At 38.6% G+C, this 18,323-nt stretch overlaps 1 protein-coding gene across 1 annotated transcript; it reads right to left on the minus strand.

The window, feature by feature from the left end:
- Nucleotides 1–1,812: 1,812 nt before the first annotated feature.
- LOC121867294 (heparan-sulfate 6-O-sulfotransferase 2-like) lies at nucleotides 1,813–14,311 on the minus strand. The gene is made up of 5 exons (XM_042367189.1): nucleotides 13,476–14,311; nucleotides 8,571–8,694; nucleotides 6,786–6,897; nucleotides 6,076–6,241; nucleotides 1,813–2,598 (listed from the first exon to the last, which is right to left on the minus strand). The coding sequence occupies exons 1-5, from the start codon at nucleotides 14,183–14,185 to the stop codon at nucleotides 2,352–2,354; spliced, it is 1,359 nt and encodes a 452-aa protein (XP_042223123.1). The 5' UTR covers nucleotides 14,186–14,311; the 3' UTR covers nucleotides 1,813–2,351.
- Nucleotides 14,312–18,323: the final 4,012 nt, after the last annotated feature.

Consider the following 18,323-nt stretch of genomic DNA (forward strand, 5'->3'; position numbering starts at 1 on the left):
GTTTCTGAATTTGTTTTTATTGAATTAATGTACGTGTGTGCAAAATTAACAATACAATTTATTAATAATACGTGGAATATTAGAGGAGACGAGACCGCTGCCGGCATTGTTCATGTTAAAGCTTACGAAACCAGTGACTGATTGGTTCTACATATAAAACTGAAGAAAATAAGACCCTGAGTTTAGCTGTAGTAAAATTAATGTAAAAAATGAATATGGTTGCTTGAAGTACCTGTAATGTTATTTAATGTTAATAAATGGAACAATATAAGTAGCTAACCATTAATGGTAAAAAAAAGTGTAACTGCTCATATGTAAGTGCGCACATGTGAAAATATATCGTCATTACTCTACATAAGAATATGAAAGCAACACTTATTTACTGCTCATATATATTGAAGGGTTAAATGTTGTACTCTGTATAGACAAGCAGAGAGAGAGAGAGAGAGAGAGCAGCCGAACTGCCGGATGTAAACAAACCTTAATTTCCCGCGGCTTTTTTTTTTTAAGGGGATTAGCCCACCCAGGCATAGGTCACTGACCCACATTGGGGCCTGAGGGGCAAAAATTTAATACTCCTGTAATAATAATAATAATTCAGATAAGTAAAAAAAAAAAAAAAAAAAGCTGCCTATCTACCTATTTGACAAACTAAAATCGTTCCGGACCACAGAATGCCGGACTAGAGAGGTACAACCTGTATTAGTGTAAGAATTTTATTTTTAGTGATACATGTGGGTGTCTGACTGGCTGGGAACACATCCCATTGAACCCTATGTTATAATGGTCCCGATTTATGATATTTCGTTCTGTGATGGTTTTTCAGGAACGTAACCCCATCGTAAGTTGGGGAATATATATATTGTATATATATAAATGACCGAACCTTATGACAGCCCATCCTAAACCCAACTCTGTGATTCCTACCTGCCTACTTCATGTAGATGGAATAAATCACTGAAAGCCCAGTATAAAAATTTTATCCAACATCCTATAAAATGAATTAATCAATATCAATGGTAATCTGTGAAGCACATAAAGGATTAAATTCAATCTGTTACATATCAAACTGGCAGGCAGACACAAGTTGAGTTTATTTTTCATAAAATTCAGTTTGTTCTTATAAATGTTTCACAATATAAAAGCTTAACTACTCCTTTGGTACTGTACCTGAATACAAAATCTTGTCAAAAATTAAATTCCCATTTCTCTGCAGATTTGTGTATTTCAGACACCATCTGCAAAATTCTACACACTGTTGTCACTATCACATAAGTAATGTGGTCATTATTTACTATTTATTAATGTTATATTTATGAATCAGTTATGCAGTAACAAGTGTATCCTTTGAAATACTGTACTTAACCCTTTGGATGCGACATGTGGGTAAACCCGCCCAAAATATTATATTAATTAAATGCGACAAGCGGGGATATCCCACGGCCTTGAAAAAACTTCCCCAAATGAGACGACATGCGGACATATTATGTATTGAGGTATAGGAGTATTTCCTGAATGCAATATAGCTTATTTTTGTACTATTTTGTTTGATATTATCTGAATATGTAATACATATCTAAATTTGCTGTTTAGTAACCAAATTGATTAAATTTATTTGGCATATACCAGACATTGATTTATACCAATTTCCTGCATTTTTGGGTATAAATGTCATTTTTTCTCTAAAATTTGCACACATATGTGAATTTTTGTTCCAGATTTGGAAAATATACTAAAAGTTCTCTAGGAAAAACATATAGAAAATGTGATTATATGAAATTCATTTTTGGCAGGATAATTGACACTTTTCAGGAACCGGCGCGAAATTTAATTACGCACCTAAAGAGTTAAACAGTAATACCATTTTTCAACAAACTGTACATGATTTTGTTTCAAGTACTGTACAGGGTATTATACGTGCATTGCACTGCCATATTATTTACATTTCTTTCTATTGTGAATAACTAAAAGCTGTACCACTTGAATATAATTCCTGTTCATTTATTGTGGGATTAGGAGTGCACATTTATATGTAAAAGAACATGAATCTAAATGTGTTTTTTGCATTAATGTGCACAAATAAATCCATGTATGGTTAATATAAATGTAGAGTTAACTACATTTAAATCTGTAATATTTTTTTTACAAAGCTTATACTGCACAGTACTGTACTGAATAATTTTCTTAGCTAAATAATAATTAGACTACAGGTAAAAAACAGTTCCAGACACATCACAAATAATATAAAAGTTATAAACAAAATATAAACTAGAAGACACACCTGAACATCAACTTAAACTTTACTGATAAAAAGTAAAGAACTATGAAATCACAGACCCTATAAAAATTTCTCATTGCTCTTGGTCAATCTCTGACCATGAAAATTTACTCATACCCATATTCTCGAAGTGTTCCTTAAAGCTCAGGTCTTGTGAGGATAATTTCTTGAATCGTTGTTGAAGCAGCATTTTAGCATACTCATACAGCTGAATGTCTATGCTATTTATCTCTTCTACACGCCTACGAGTTGCTAAATCAATGTCCTGCAGCGCCATATCAGATATGGTTTGATTGTGCTGATCAAAGCGAACTCTAAACCTGTGAGAAGAATTACAACAATCTGGATTTAAAATGAAGTTAGATTAATTCTGCAGCTTACATGTATCCTTAATACAAATTCAATCCTTTCCTTACATTTAGAGCAAATTGTCCCAAAGTGAAATTTTTAATATTAACCCTGCATATGATAATATTCAAAATCTTTATATGATTACTCTGAAAAAAAGTGGATTCACCCTGAAATCTAAATTCATAACTAAGCTGGGATTGATCAACTCTATACTGTATAGGGACGAATTCCTAGGCCCATGGGCTCAAACTTGTGACAGGAATAAAAACAAAAAATAGTATAAATTTGATAATGAGACTACAGAATTCTTCACATGCACAACAGCTTTTAAGGCATTAAGGCTACCTAAAAGGCAAAAGGCTAAAGAGTTTTGACTGCCAAGCATAAACTTGTACATTCTGATTCACTTTTTATCTTGTTTACAAAATTATGGCACTTGAGTTGACTCTTCAACTTCAGTTTACCTCAGCACCACCTTTGGGAGGGAGGAGTGAGGGATGCTGAGTTGCTCAATCCTGGCTCGGTTATATGGGATTTGATGTTATGCAAGGACTGACCAAAGTCTGTACACTAAAGCCAGTAAATTATGTTTTTCATTGAACAGAGGAATACAATATATAAAATCTATTCACAAATTTAATTATTAATAAGAAGTGTAACAAAATAAGTGTAATGATTATAATACTGAGAGGTAATGTTTATGAGCCAACCCCTAGTTAAAAACCCATTGAATACCGTCTCTAAACATAGGTATGCCTATGTCCCACTGAAGGCTAACAGGCCCAGACCTGCCAATTGTGTTAAAACCACCCACACAATATAAAATGATTCATGGCTAGATTATGGGTGTAACTCCAATTCATATAAAAAAAGGCACTTCAACAATGATTTCATCATCATCATCATTGTTTTGAGTTAATCTTCCATGTTTGTATGGCTCAGCTATTATTACCTTATTACAGCTTTCTAAGCTGCATGGTCTCTTGCAACTTCTCTTAGTTAGGTGTTTATCCTTGAAATCATTTCCCCAGCCTCTACCTATGCCATTCTTGGCCTACTCTTATTACTCAACCCCCCCACATTCAAACTCAAAAACCTCTTGAATCAATTGTTTTCCCTTCATCCTCCTCCATCCTCTTAGTCTACCTCTTATATACTGTATATACAGTAAGTCCTCGTTTAACGTTGCCCCCGGTAACGTTGTTTTGTTATAATTTCGCTATTCCTTAGATACCCATGATTCGGATGTCCCACCGATTCAGTATAACATCGTCACAGACTACTTTGTACAGCACATCACCCTCTCTCATCTTGGTGCGCTACACTCTCACTTTTGGAGCGTCACAGCATCCCCAAGCGTCGCCAGTCGCTTCTAAGCGCCCATCAAGTGATGCTAGTGTTGTGAAGAAGCAACGTAAGACCATAAGCCTTGCTACGAAAATGGAGGTTTTAACCATTTTGAGAAAAGTGAACGTGAAGTGGACATTGCTGCTGCGCTAAGTCTAACCCCCGCAACAATGCATACTATCTGAACCAGCACAAACAAGATTAAGGCTGGTGCTGGAAGTGGTACTTCTCTGAGTGCAACAAAGACAGTGAGTACAGTACAAATTGATTTAGTTTAATTATATATACAGTACACTATTTTCCATAAAAATACCACTAATTACTCTGCAATCGAATTGTGGACCACATATTCATAATCAGCAAGGTCAGGAGTACCCATACTGTGATTGTCAGCAAAATCTAATTTTGGGCCCAAAACCACAAAAAATGTAAGTCTTACACCTTACAAAATTTTTGACCATAATATACTTTTTTCTCGGAATTGAAATTTAAGGGGTTTAACTAATTAAGTACTTTCAGAATAACACACAAACCCTAAATCACACCTTGAAAACCCATAGTTGATGAGTAATTAGCATTGAAAAATGTCAGTAAAATCTTTCAAGGGTCATTTTGGCCACTAATTACTCTGCAATCGAATCATGGACCACATATTCATAATCAGCAAGCTCAGGAATACCCATATTTATAAAACCACATGCTAAAAGGCCCAGGGAGATTAAATATAATGCTTGCCAATCAAGCCTGGTCATCCAATGAGACTCTTATAATCCAGTATGAAAATAAAGAATTATAGAATGTATGAATCTGTTCAGTTTTTAGATTCTAGTCACAAGTAGGAGCCCTGGTGCCAAGATTCAACCCTCTAGACCTGCTGCCAATACAGAATTCCTTGATCATAATATACAGTTATTAAAACATTTATATAAAGATTTTGCTCCCTGTTTATGTTGTAGAAACTTTCTTTTAATGAATTACATCAGTCTTGGGGTCAAGCTTCTAATGGGAAACTGATATCCTGCACATGAGTAATACATATCTACAGTATTTGCACGATGAACCTAGTCAGTAGTGATCATTTAAGGTTGATCACAGGAATCCAGAAAGTCCAAACAGCTGAGGGTTTACATTTTATCAAGACTGTAGTGGACAGCAGTAAAAGTTTCCTTTTAGTTTATGTCTGGCTGGTAGCTGAATGAGTATCGCAAGAGACTCATATATTACAGTTTTGAGTTCGAGCCTCAATGGGCAGAATTGGTTATTCTTATGGGCTACTTCATTCAATTAACTTTAATCCTTTCTCATCAACAAAGAACTAAACAAAGCATCCCTTATAAGTCTGATTAAAAATAAGACATCTAAAAGATTTTCAACATGCAATATAATCTGTGTGTGGGGAATAATACACAGTTACAGCGATAGTGCTACGAAAATTCAATATACAGTCGAGTCTGGATTTACGCTGTTTTGGTTTACGCGTTTTGTCATTTACGTGGTGCCTTGCCAGAATTAAAATGCTTGATTTACGCAACAAATTTAATCATTTACGCGGGAAGCGGCGTGGGCAGGGTGCGCACAAGGTCGCCCAGTCATCAAAACATTACTGAGTTCTTCACCAGCCACCCACCAGAGCCGGCCCAAGTCAGTGATAGTGAGGATATGGACTTATATGGACTTAGAGAGGTTTGACAAAGAGGCCCTGCAATTGATACAGGTGAGGGCCAATAATCTGCCCTCTACCTCGGAACTAACCCCCCCATCCCCGTGTGCCCAGCCATCTTTTCTACTAATGTTAAGTGTTAAAAAACCTAATATTATTAATATTTCTCTTAATTATTAATTGCGTGTGCATACCATCATAAAATTAAAATGTTATTTTGACTACAAGGTACGTATTGTGTCGGAAAAAGTGGAGTTTGGGGGTCGGCCCAGTCTCTATTTCAATTAATCCCATATGTTCTGTTATTTCATTTACGCATTTCTCGTTTTACGCGGTACTCCGTGGGTTCAATTGACCGCGTAAATGAAGACCCAACTGTACAGTAATTCAATACTTCATCACTGAAACTCATTAAAATATGCTAAATGGTGCAACATACTTCAGATTGAATGTCTCTTCAAACAAATATTGACTGATTTCTTGGAACTCTGTTAAGCCAAAGAATGCCATCTTCTTTAAATTGTTCTTGGCTGAAAGAAGCATTGCTTTCTCTCGCTCCTCTGGCTGCATCATTGACTTATTGTAGCAACCAACCAGAGACAAATCTGCGACAAAAGTAAAAAATTATTAATAACCTTTTTATGATAGAGAAAATGTCAATTTTTTTCACTTGTGCAAGCATTTTTATTCAAGGGGAAGAGTACACTAGAATCTCACTAATTTGGCTTCCACTAATTTGAAATACGAGCTAATTCATACATTTTCGTGCGGACGAAACATCGGAAATTTTTTAACAGTTTTTGGCCAATTGTATTTATTATTGTGAAGTTGGGAGTTGGTGGTCAGACAAAGGGGCCAACCTGTACTTAATGATGGTATAATTTCATCATAAAAACATTCTATAGAGTATGTTTATTTATTTTCCAGTGTAGCAAACTGCAGGAGATTTGGAATTGGGTGGATCATGCACAGTTACAATAGTTTATACCATAATGCAATGGGCCATTGATTGGTGAACAGCAAATTTGAAAATCTGTGTAGGCAGGAATTAATTATACTGTATACATGGTATACAATACATTAAACTTTCTTTATTAATTCCAAAGTTCAGAAAACTAACAAAAGAAAACATAGGTGTTGAATACATACCAGCCAGCATGCGGGTCTGCCTATTGATAGCCAGGTTGCTGTCACATTCCATAAATTCCTCTAAGGTAACATTCTCCCATGTTTTAGTTTCATAACACATGGGTACTTCTTCCTGTAATTTAGTTAAAGAATAACATGGAGCTTCCTTATACAGTAATTTCAAGGGATGGGAGAGAATTATAATTAAAAAAAAAATTCTTTGGTTTAGCGTAGCTACAGTATTCAATATCATCAGATGTAACATTAAAACTTACGTGAAGTTTAGTAATAATTTACAGAACTGTATATTCAACTAGATTATAAGAAAGTGATCATGTTACAGTATTCTGACCTAGAATATTTCATTAACACCATAATTTCAATAATTAATGGATACATAATATCTCCATTACCCAGAAAAATTATCTCAATTCCAGGTCTGTGAACTAGTTTCCGCTGTTGAAAATCAAGCAAATTTTCTGAAAGAATTCTTGAAAATCTCTCCAGAATTTTTTTCCCGAGTTTGGGAGTAAATTCCAAGGATGAAATAATGCATAATTCTGGAAAATTTCAAGAAAAATCAAGACACTCTCCAATTCTTTTTCCGGTTCTGGGAGCGAATTCTGAGGATGAAATAATGTACAATTTCTGAAAAATTCTGAGAAACTTTTCCCAGTTCCCAGAAAAATTCTCGGGATGTGGGATTTTCCTGTGTTTGAGAAAGTCGTCTCATTACCTGGAAATCTCTCACCCCAGGAAGAGCCGGAAAAATTGGTGCAGAGCACTTCCAGGAATGAGAGATTTCCGGGTAATGAGATGACTCAAAGCCAGAAAAAATCCCTCATGCCCGGAATTTTCCGGGTATCGGAAAAATTTTCTTGAAGTTTCCGGAAAATTAAATGTGCCCCTCAGAAAATCGTTCCCAAAGTCGGAATTTTCCAGAAAATTTCACCTTTGGTAATGATTTTACGAGAAAATTTCAATTCCGGTTAATGGAGAGTTCCGGGTTTGAGGGATTGCGGCTAAGGGAAATATTACTATTCATTAATAACAAAATACTTTTGACTACAGTTTTCAGATTAGAAAATAAAGTCCTAATAAGTGCCTAACAACTCAAGATATTCAGGCCATGAACTAATGTGATAACCCCGGCATAAAACAATGGAGCACCAATACAGTACAATATTATTGTATGAATCAGTATAAAAAAAATCATAATACAAATACACAATGAAAAAATTAGGTACGTACAGTATATATTTCAGTGGTAATATCTCCATTCGCCGGAATCCCTCAAATGCAAAACTCTCCAATAGCTGGAATTGAAATTTTCTCGGAAAATCATTACCAAAGCCGGAATTGTCCAGAAAATTACGGCTTTGGGAATGATTTTCCCAGGGGTACATTTTCCGGAAAATTCTGAGAAAATTTTCCAGATACCAGGAAAATCCTGGGAATGGGAGAGTTTTTCCAGATTTGAGAGATGAAAATCAGGCACATTTTCCGGAAATTCCGAGATTTTTTTTTCCAGTACCAGGAAAATTCCGGGGATGGGGGATATTTTTCCGGCTTTGAAAAAGTTGTCTTGTTACCCGGAAATCTCTCATTCCCAGAAGTGCTCTGTACCAATTGTTCCGGCTAATGGATATATCACCATATACAATAAGAAATAGACAGATCTAGTAAACATTATGCAAAAACAACAAAAAATTATGAGAATAGTGGAATAATATATCATATGCAAGCAAAGCCAGAGCTTAATGTAAACTACAGATGTGAAATCCTTTAAGTTCTTACACTACTGACCTTGGTAGCATGTCTCCCCTGGCACAGAAGTTTTGTATTTTTCCAAGTGGCACCTCGGCGCACATGACGGAACTCACTCAAGTATCGATGAACAGGATTCCTCAGGAATGTTATATAAAAATACCTGAAAACATTGTGTAAAATTCAAGGAGTGAATCTGGAAAAATTTTAATTGATAACTGGTACTAACATAACAATTCCTGTAATAAAACTCTCCCATTATAACCTTAATATTCAGTGTGCGGCATTCACACTTTCAATTTTTAACTGGGATTCCATTCTCATTCAATGAATTTATAGCCATTACCCTCTCGCACACCAACATATTAGAGGGTAGCACTAACTGCATCGTTGATGAGAAACACATTAGTACTGAACTCAGTTGACAGCTCAGGTCCACAACACACGAGTCCACAAGTGACCCCTGTAAGGTGTCCACACATCTGGCCTCTGGGCGTGCGAAACTCTGGTAGAGACTGCCGTTTAAACCAGTCGGTTCTCTTTATATAGAAAGTGAGCTCAATGTGTAACAAGCATGAGGGTGGTTTAGCTTGTTGAGGAAGTTTGTACAGTATGTACACATTATATTGGTTGGCCCATCCTTACAGGCCCTTCCCATAACAATACGCAAAAACATGTATGGATGTACCGTAACTCAGTGATGGAAATGAGGGGTACACAGTGTGTACCTACTTCTCAATTTCCATTATTTTACTAATGGAGACGTTTATTACCATATACTGTATTGCGACCTATAAGTCAACCTTTGAAGCTCCAATTTTTGTGTTCAAAACTAAGGGTCTCCTTATACAAAAATTATTAGATGTCAACCTCTAAGTACGGCTCCACCAACAGCATTAGATTATCACTTTACTGTACTGGTAGGTCTCAGTCACTAAATTTCAAGCACTCACAAACAAGCTTTACCCAACTGTAGCATTTTTCTGCCAATGTTTTCACAAGTGATACCAACGCCTTTCAAAACATTAAAATATCTTTTGGGACTAACTACGGTTTCTTACCAACAAATGTTACTAGCGTAGTTACCAGTAATAAGTTGTTCATTTTTTTTTAAATGCAATTATGGTATATTCATATAATGCTCCTGGACTTTGAAAATGTTTACATGAAAGTGGTGTAAAGTTGTAAACAAGGCAGGTGCCTGGGAACAGCTGGCTGGCCTGCAGCAACCCAGCCAGTGATGCCAACACTTGTTCATGAATGTGACTAGATTCATCCCTAAAGATGCTACAGTCACTAAATACATAAAAATCGTAAAAAATACCGGTAGTGTACATGTAAGAAATTATCTAAAAGAGGAAAAATTTTAACATTGACTTGGCTAAATGCCAAAAGCTGTCACAAGTTGCTTCACTCTTTCTCATTTACAGGTGCTTTAACGGACAATGTTCGGTGGAGTTGGCATCCTGTGTACCGCCGGCAAGGCCTTGGGCTCGTAACACACGTCTTGCCCGCGGTGCCCACCGTTTCTCTGTGGATGTCGGTCACACTAGAATAACCCGTTATAGTACCACCTCCTTTCCTCACACAGCCAAACTGTGGAATGTTCTGCCTTCTTCTTATGTTTCCATACTTATACAATCTGTCTCACTTTAAAAAGTTGGTTTTCCAGCATCTTCGTGGTGTAGATTAACACAGTATAACCTTTTTCTTCTCTATTTTTAATTTCTTTGTTCTTATTTTTTCACCCCCTAGGCCTCGTTGTGGGTCGTTCGACCTGTGCCCGGGTGGGCTAATCCCCGTTAAAACAACGCTAAACTGGCAACTATGAAGTCAACAGATGAATGACTATTCTCCCTCTCTGTCGTACAGTACCGGTAGTCCTCGCATCCTACATGTACTTATTTATATGCACAGTCTGTTTCAAGATTCTTTGAACACTGCTGGAGACAACTGGCAACTCAAGGCCGTTTGTTTACTTTAGTACATAGTATAATATTATACGAAACAACAAAGCCCAACCGGTAATTAAGCAACGGGGAACTAAGTAACCAATCACCGATCAAATTTTACTATAAAAGCTTTTTCTAATGAATATGACCTTTATTTTGGGGCTAATGCTCATTAATGGAGTATGACCCCCTTAATACTAGCATCGACAACGAATCCTTCCAAAGTAGGCTGGGCTTTGAAGATGAGGGAAAATGCTAGGTAAAAACACACACACACACACACAAAACAAACATCATTAGAACGTTTAAGAACCTGACCTAACCTATATTATAAACTATTTCAACAAGATTGTTGCCATATTTATCTGATGGTCAAGCAATTGCTGTTTCTGTGAACCTGGGTTCATATGCTGCGAATTGTGTTTATGTTTAATTGGACGTGATGCAGGCACAACCAGGATACAACAATATTAACAGATACTAAGTTCCCTAAACATATTTTCATGGAATATATATTTAATTCAAATCTCTTTCCTGTAAACTTCACGGTCCTGATCTGCTTTAACCAATCAGAGGACAGTTCAGATCTCTAGGGAGATTTACACATACACAAAAATTTTATTTACAAATACTGTATATACAGTACGTATTCAGTCGTGCTATGATTCCCTCGTGACCTAAGCACCAAAAAAAAACACAAACAAAAAAAGAATAGCTTTTTCCTCCACTTTCATTGCTAGTGTTAAAAAGGTCATATCTCCATAAGTAAGCATTCGCCAAAAAAATAAGTTATATTAATTTTTCAACTCAAAACTCACAGGAAATATATTATTTTAGCAAAAAAAAATCCAGTTGGGCAAAAAACGAATATTTACCCTACCAGAACCTAACCTATCCATGTTTACAAGAGACTGGATTCAGAAATCTAGGCTATTAGTCTCAATCAATCAGAACAATGCTGGACAAATAGTGAAAGTAAGCAAAGGTCCATGACCAGACAAAAGACAAATAATAACCATTGCCCACCCGGGCACAAATCAATTTTAATGACCCACATCAAGGCCTGGGGGGCGAAAATATAATAAAATAATAATAATGATAATGATCATCAGCCTCGACCAAAAGGACAAATTACAAAAGTAAACTAAGATATGACAGGAAAAATAATATGAGTCCCTTAGCTTTTTTTTCTCGCCACTATCAGCCTACTAGCCATTTAGGTGGTTGGTCAATCCAGTGTTAGTACAGGAGAAAACCAGGTACCAGGAAACCTGTGATGTTTGGTAGTGAGGGTCACATTGGATAACACCTTTCTCATCTGCATTCGGGCCAAAGCTCAAACCCTTAACATATTCTCAGTGGATATTTTGCCGTGACCGGCTAAGTTCCAACTTACGCTCTGGGTATTATTACAGTTTCAGCCCCAACTCTGTTAGAGCAATTTTATGTTTATCATTACTGTAGTTATATCTCATTAATAGGAACAACTTTTTCTAATACCACTTCCGTCGCAAATGGATATTAACCTAGATAGTAAATTCACCAAAGAAATAAACGTAAATCTTCAGTCACCGCATGTCGTCTGTTTGTTTACAATTAATACACTTGGTCTGAGCGTATACTTGTGTCCACAAAACATAAAATTACACCATAATGCTCAAAAACGTTGCTTTCATTGGTATCAGATATCAAAATAAGTACTGTCTGTTTAATATGGCAGGGAAGGCTAGGAAGTTAGGTAAGTAGTAGTAGTAGTGTCCTGGTGAAAAGATTATCCCTGTCGGGGTTTATTACCAGGCTCGGCCCACATCTACGTGCTGACTCTACCAAGGCAGTTCTTGAACTACATACTGATCCCGATTATTCCATTTGTCCACTGCTCGTTGACTGAAAACGTGGCTTTTTTCTTTATTTGCTCTTTGCTTTTGTAATGTGTGGTTATGTCCTCTCAAGTTTCCTTGATATATTCGGTCTTGGAAAAATTTATGTCTACATTTTCATAACCATTCATTATCTTATACGTGTCGATTAAGTCTCCTCTACTCCTTCTCTCTTCCAAAGTGGTTAATCACAATTTTGCCAGTCTTTCCTCATAAGATAGGTCAGTCAGTGATGGCATGATTATTGTTGCTCTTCTCTGCAGTTCCTCAATACCCTGCACTATCAATTTCACCTCTGTAATACGGCATCCACATCTGTACACAATATTCCAAGTGAGGTCAAATGTAGGTTAAATATAGAGTCTTAAAGAGTGCTTCATTTATGGAGGTAATCGTTCTCTTAACAATTCTGAGTGACTGGTTCGCCTTTGTAATTGATTTTCCTATATGACTCTTAAACATTAAGTTGTTACTTAACACAACTCTAAGATCCTTTTCTTTCTTTACCACTTCAGCCTTTGGTTATTCATATAATAATCAATTTACAGTACATTTACTTGGGTTATAGTTTGACATGTACTCCTCTGACCAATTGTTCATTAGATTAAAAATTTTCTGCAATCCTGAAATCTCCTCTGAATCCATCTAAACCTCTCCATAGATCTTGTTATCATCGGTAAATGTTTTACACGTTGATGTATCAAGTTCAGATGTCAGATCATTTATTTAGCTTATAAATATGGTAAGGTAGATTTCTTTGGTTAGATGGGCCAGGTTCTATGGTGGGTGTGATAACTCCAAAACGATTCACTTCCAACGAAAATGAATGTCAAATTCCAAAGAATCACACCAAATACCATGGGAAAAAACAAAAAATTATCATCAAACATTAGTTGGGGCTGAAACTGCAAATTTACCGCTGTTTTGTTCACCTTCACCGGTAATGGACGATTAGCCAATCAGAGTTCATTCACGGTAAAATAATGTAAGTAGGAACTTAGCCGGTCACAGCAAAATATCCACTGCCTAACATATTGGTGAGTTACGTGGGTTACCGCTGTACCGCCTGTAATAAACCAAACATTCCCGCATTGCTTAAAGTAAATACTAACCTCCGTTTTATCTCATGATCTTCAATCTTATCCATCATGTCATCAACACAGCTCGTTAGTTCTGTCCAATCAGCATGAAGACCACATTTCCATCCTGTTGAGTGGCGTGAAAAGAGCCACATCTCATCAGAATTTGGGCCGGGTCGCAGACAAGTACATCTTTTTTTCACTCTTCTATGACACTCACAGCGTCTTGCTAAATCTAGATCACTTACAAGATGTTTACCAAAGGTTGTTCCACCAGTTTTTTGGATATGAAGAAAAACAATCACGTCATGATCCTCGATGTCAAATTGAAAATCGCGGCTTATGACATCTTCAAAAGACGGTCCAGTGCCAGACCTTGCCGCTTCACCCAGTGGCTTACCTAAAACATCAGTCTGGAGGTGGAACTGGTTAATACCATCTCTGATATAATTATACTTGTATTTCTTCACCGAGGAGAACGATCTCACTGAACACATTGACTCAGGGCAATAATATCCAATTAAGACAATCCCCGCACCACCCAGGAAAGTCAAAAATACAAGTAAATATATACATTTCTTGACTCCTTTTCTCATTGAGGCTTCCTTTGGTGGTGGATGGTAGTGCACTAGAGAGTTAAACCTCTTATCCCACGCCCGTCTGGTGGTGTAGCCCTCGCCACCACTCTCCCTCAGTAACAACTCCACTTCTTCTGTCTGTACTTCACAATCTACAAGTTGCATAGTACTTGGACTATAAGTAGTGGTGGGGTGACCAATAAAATAGTGGTAGTACTCATTAACTCCTTCCCCGTATCAGTTGACAGACAGACACAGTTTACAGTGTCTTCTGCTGCAGTCACTCCATGTTCGGTCTCCTGGCTCATCACCTTCTCTAATAATGTATAGTATATATATAATTGTCGGTATTATTTCGTAATAAACTCACTAGAAAAAGTATTTTTCATAATAAATAATTTCTTACTATTAAAAGGATAACCTTATACTTATATAAAAGCAGATAATTATTAAAATAAGAAAACAAAGTCAAAGGAAAGTCCAACCGAACAACATAAACAAATCGATAATAAAAAAACTCAAACATCAAGTTTCATCAATGAACAAACCCTAACCAGGCAACATATTATGAAAAACTATGATTCAAATATTTACAATGTCAAGACACAACATATAAAAACTTTTACAAGGGCTAAGTAATTATTTATTGTATATTTGTCATAGAAAACGTAAAATGAAAGTGAAAGGGATAGCGTTTATCTTTCTTCACTTTTTTTTTTTTTTATCCTCTTCGCCACTGATCGGCTTGTTAGCCGCTTAGCCTCTTCACTTGGGACATAAGAACGTAAGAAAATAAGGAGTCTGCAATAGGCCGGTTTGCCTGTGCATGGCAGCTCTTGTCGAGATTTGCTACCACTCTCTATCATCCATGAATCATCTAGCCTCCTTTTAAAACTTTACAGTGTTCCAGCACTTACAACAAAGTTGCTAAGCTTGTTCCACTCGTCCACCACCCTATTTGTGAACCAGTTCCTTCCTTTCTCCCTCCTAAACCTAAATTTATCCAACTTAAATCCGTTGCTACGAGTCCTATCCTGCTCGGATATTATAAGAACTTTATCTATATCTCCTTTATTGATTCCTTTCACCCACTTAAACACTTCTATCATATCTCCCTGCACTCTTCGTCTTTCTAGGGAATGCTAGTTTAGTTTCTTTAATCTATCTTGATATGGAAGGTTTCTAAGTCCCGGAATCATTTTCGTCATTCTTCGCTGCACCGACTCTAGTGAATTGCTATCTATTCTATAATAAGGGCACCTGAACTGAACAGCATAATCGAGGTGCGGCCTGACTAGCGCAAGATATAGTTGCAATATGACCTCCGCACTCTTATCGGTCACGTCTCTGTCACGCACTGTTGGCAAATGCTGGGCATGCACCGGCTCCTGAATGTACCTGAACCCGCTCCAGTGTTGGTCAAGTCTTGTCTTGAAAGAGCTCACACTCGGTGCCGTCACAACACTCTCTGGTAGATTGTTCCAAGAGTTTACAACCCTCACTCCGAAAACGTTTGCCCTCACGGTTTTCTGGACTTGCGGCTTCTTCAATCTTGAGCTGTGACCCCTTGTGGGGCGAGCGTCCGCCAGCTCCAAGTAAGGACACTCAAATGAGTAGTGCCCCCTGAGATGCTTATACACCTCAACTAGGTCCCCCCTTGCCCGTCTGTAGTATAAGCTAGGCAAGTTCAGGCGCTCCAATCTCTCAGGGTAGCTGAGGTGCCGAAGTGCAGGCACCAGTCTGGTGGCCCTCTTTTGAACATTTTCAACCAACTGACAGTCCCTAGCATATCTCGGACCAGACGGGGTGACAGTACTCCAGATGGGGAAGCACTTTACTCCTTTTACTTTTACTTTTATCCTCTTCGCCACTGATCGGCTTGTTAGCCGCTTGGGCGATCGGTCACGACTCTTTTCCTTTATATTCTTCACCAAAAGGTCGGCTCGCTAGCCGCCCGGGCGATCGGTCACGTCTCTGTCACGCACTGTTGGCAAATACTGGGCATGCACCGGCTCCTGAATGTACCTGAACCCGCTCCAGTGTTGGTCAAGTCTTCTCTTGAAAGAGCTCACACTCGGTGCCGTCACAACACTCTCTGGTAGATTGTTCCAAGAGTTTACAACCCTCACTCCGAAAAAGTTTGCCCTCACGGTTTTCCGGACTTGCGGCTTCTTCAATCTTGAGCTGTGACCCCTTGTGGGGCGAGCGTCCGCCAGCTCCAAGTAAGGACACTCAACTGAGTAGTGCCCCCTGAGATGCTTATAAACCTCAACTAGGTCCCCCCTTGCCCGTCTGTAGTATAAGCTAGGCAAGTTCAGGCGCTCCAATCTCGCAGGGTAGCTGAGATGCCGAAGTGCAGGCACCAGCTTGGTGGCCCTCCTTTGAACATTTTCAACCAACTGACAGTCCCTAGCATATCTCGGGGACCAGATGGGGTGACAGTACTCCAGATGGGGAAGCACTTCACTCCTGAAGATCGTCACGAGGGACGGACCGTCTAGATATCTGAACGACCTTCTTATAAGACCCAATAATTTATTTGCCTGATTTACCTTCTTCTCACAATGGCCCGAGAACTTCAGCTCATTGTCAACATACACACCTAGGTCCTTCTCACACACAGTCTCAACTAGTACATTTTCTTCATCCCGTTGGGACATATGGTACGCCTCCTTACCGTTGGTACGCCCCAGGTGCATCCTCTTACACTTCGTGACATTGAATCTCAGCAGCCATTCCTTCGACCATTCCTGGAGCCCACAGAGGTCCTTCTGCAGCTCTTCACAGTCCGCTTGGTTCTTAATTTCCCGAAATAACTTGGCGTCATCGGCAAACATTTGTATGGAGGAGTGTACAACGTCAGGCATATCATTTATGAAACAAACAAACAACAGCGGGCCCAATACACTACCCTGCGGTACCCCACTTGTTACAGGTACAGATGACGATTTCGTGCCATTAATCACCACACATTGCTTGCGGTCATGTAGAAAGTCTTCTATCCACGCTAGGACATTTCCCCGAATTCCGTACCCTTCCAGTTTGATTTTCAGCCTTTCGTGGGGTACACTGTCGAAAGCCTTGGCAAAATCTAGGTAAATATTGTCGATATTACCACCCCGTTCTAGAATATGGGTCCAAATATCCAATACCTTGAGCAATTGTGTCAAGCAAGAGCGCCCCGGCATAAAACCGTGTTGGCAATCTTTTACAAGGTTGTTTCGTAGTAGATGTTCCATCGCTGCATCTCTGATAATACTCTCAAGTACTTTACATATTATGCTGGTCAGGCTCACCGGTCTATAGTTGTTCGTGGAGTGCCTATCGCCCTTCTTGAAGATAGGACTCACATAAGCCACTTTCCATTCACTGGGGACCATTTGTTCATCCAGGCATTTACAAAACAGAATCTTCAGGGGCTCTGCAAGCTCGTTGCACAGCTCCCTTAGCACTCTAGGATGCACCATGTCAGGTCCAGGACTCTTATGGACCTTTAGCCTGGACAGTTTATTTCTAATACCCTCTTCTGTGAACACAATGTGGGTCAGTGCTGTGTCGAACCGTCTGTCCTCAAACGCAGGAAGGTTAGTTGCATCCTCTCTTGTGAACACTGAGGAAAAGAAGCTGTTCAATGCCTCAGCTTTATCCTGGTCAGAATCTGCGTAACTACCATCTTCAAGCCTCAGGTCTGATACTCCTACTCGCGTTTTCAATTTCGACTTTGCATAGCGGTAAAACGCCTTTGGGTTTGACTTGACCTCGCGTGCAACCAGCCTTTGGAACTCCTTTTCAGCCCTCCTACACTCTATCTTTGCTTGGTTTCTGGCTCTTGCATACATCCTCCTGTCTTGCTCATCGTTTGACCCAACCCACGTCTTGAATTTCTGGGTTTTCTTCTTAATTTTGTCGACCGCCGCATGGTTCATGTGTAGGGATCCCCTCGTATTCCTAGAAGCACTGGGTTTGGTCTTGGGTATATATTTATCGATCAAATGGGTCATTTTACTAGTTATGATATTCAGCGTAGTGTCTGCGTTCTTGTACCTTAATAAGTCAGGCCAGTTGATACCCCTCATCTCTTCCCTCATCCCATTGTAATTTCCCTTGTAATATTTGCACCTTGGCCTGGCCTTATCTTGAACTAGGTAACAGTTAAATCTGAATGACAACACTGTATGGTGACTGGTGCCAACTGGGGCAAGGTGTTCCAGTTTGGCCACCATACCCTCCTCGTTTGTTATGATGAGGTCAAGTGGCTTGGGTGTTTGCTCCCCTCTGTAATGTGTCGGGTCTCTCACATGTT

The sequence above is a fragment of the Homarus americanus genome, unplaced genomic scaffold (assembly GCF_018991925.1).
Source record: "Homarus americanus isolate GMGI-L3 unplaced genomic scaffold, GMGI_Hamer_2.0 scaffold6317, whole genome shotgun sequence".
Classification (NCBI taxonomy): Eukaryota; Metazoa; Arthropoda; class Malacostraca; order Decapoda; family Nephropidae; genus Homarus; species Homarus americanus.

Excerpts from the sequence above, each read along its gene's own strand:
- LOC121867294 (XM_042367189.1), bottom strand. The coding sequence starts at position 14,185 with ATGCAACTTGTAGATTGTGAAGTACAGACAGAAGAAGTGGAGTTGTTA. Across the intron at positions 8,695-13,475 it reads GATCATGAGATAAAACGGAG|GTATTTTTATATAACATTCC; the intron begins GTTAGTATTTAC and ends CAATGTTTTCAG. Across the intron at positions 2,599-6,075 it reads GAAGAGACATTCAATCTGAA|GTTTAGAGTTCGCTTTGATC; the intron begins GTATGTTGCACC and ends TTCTTCTCACAG.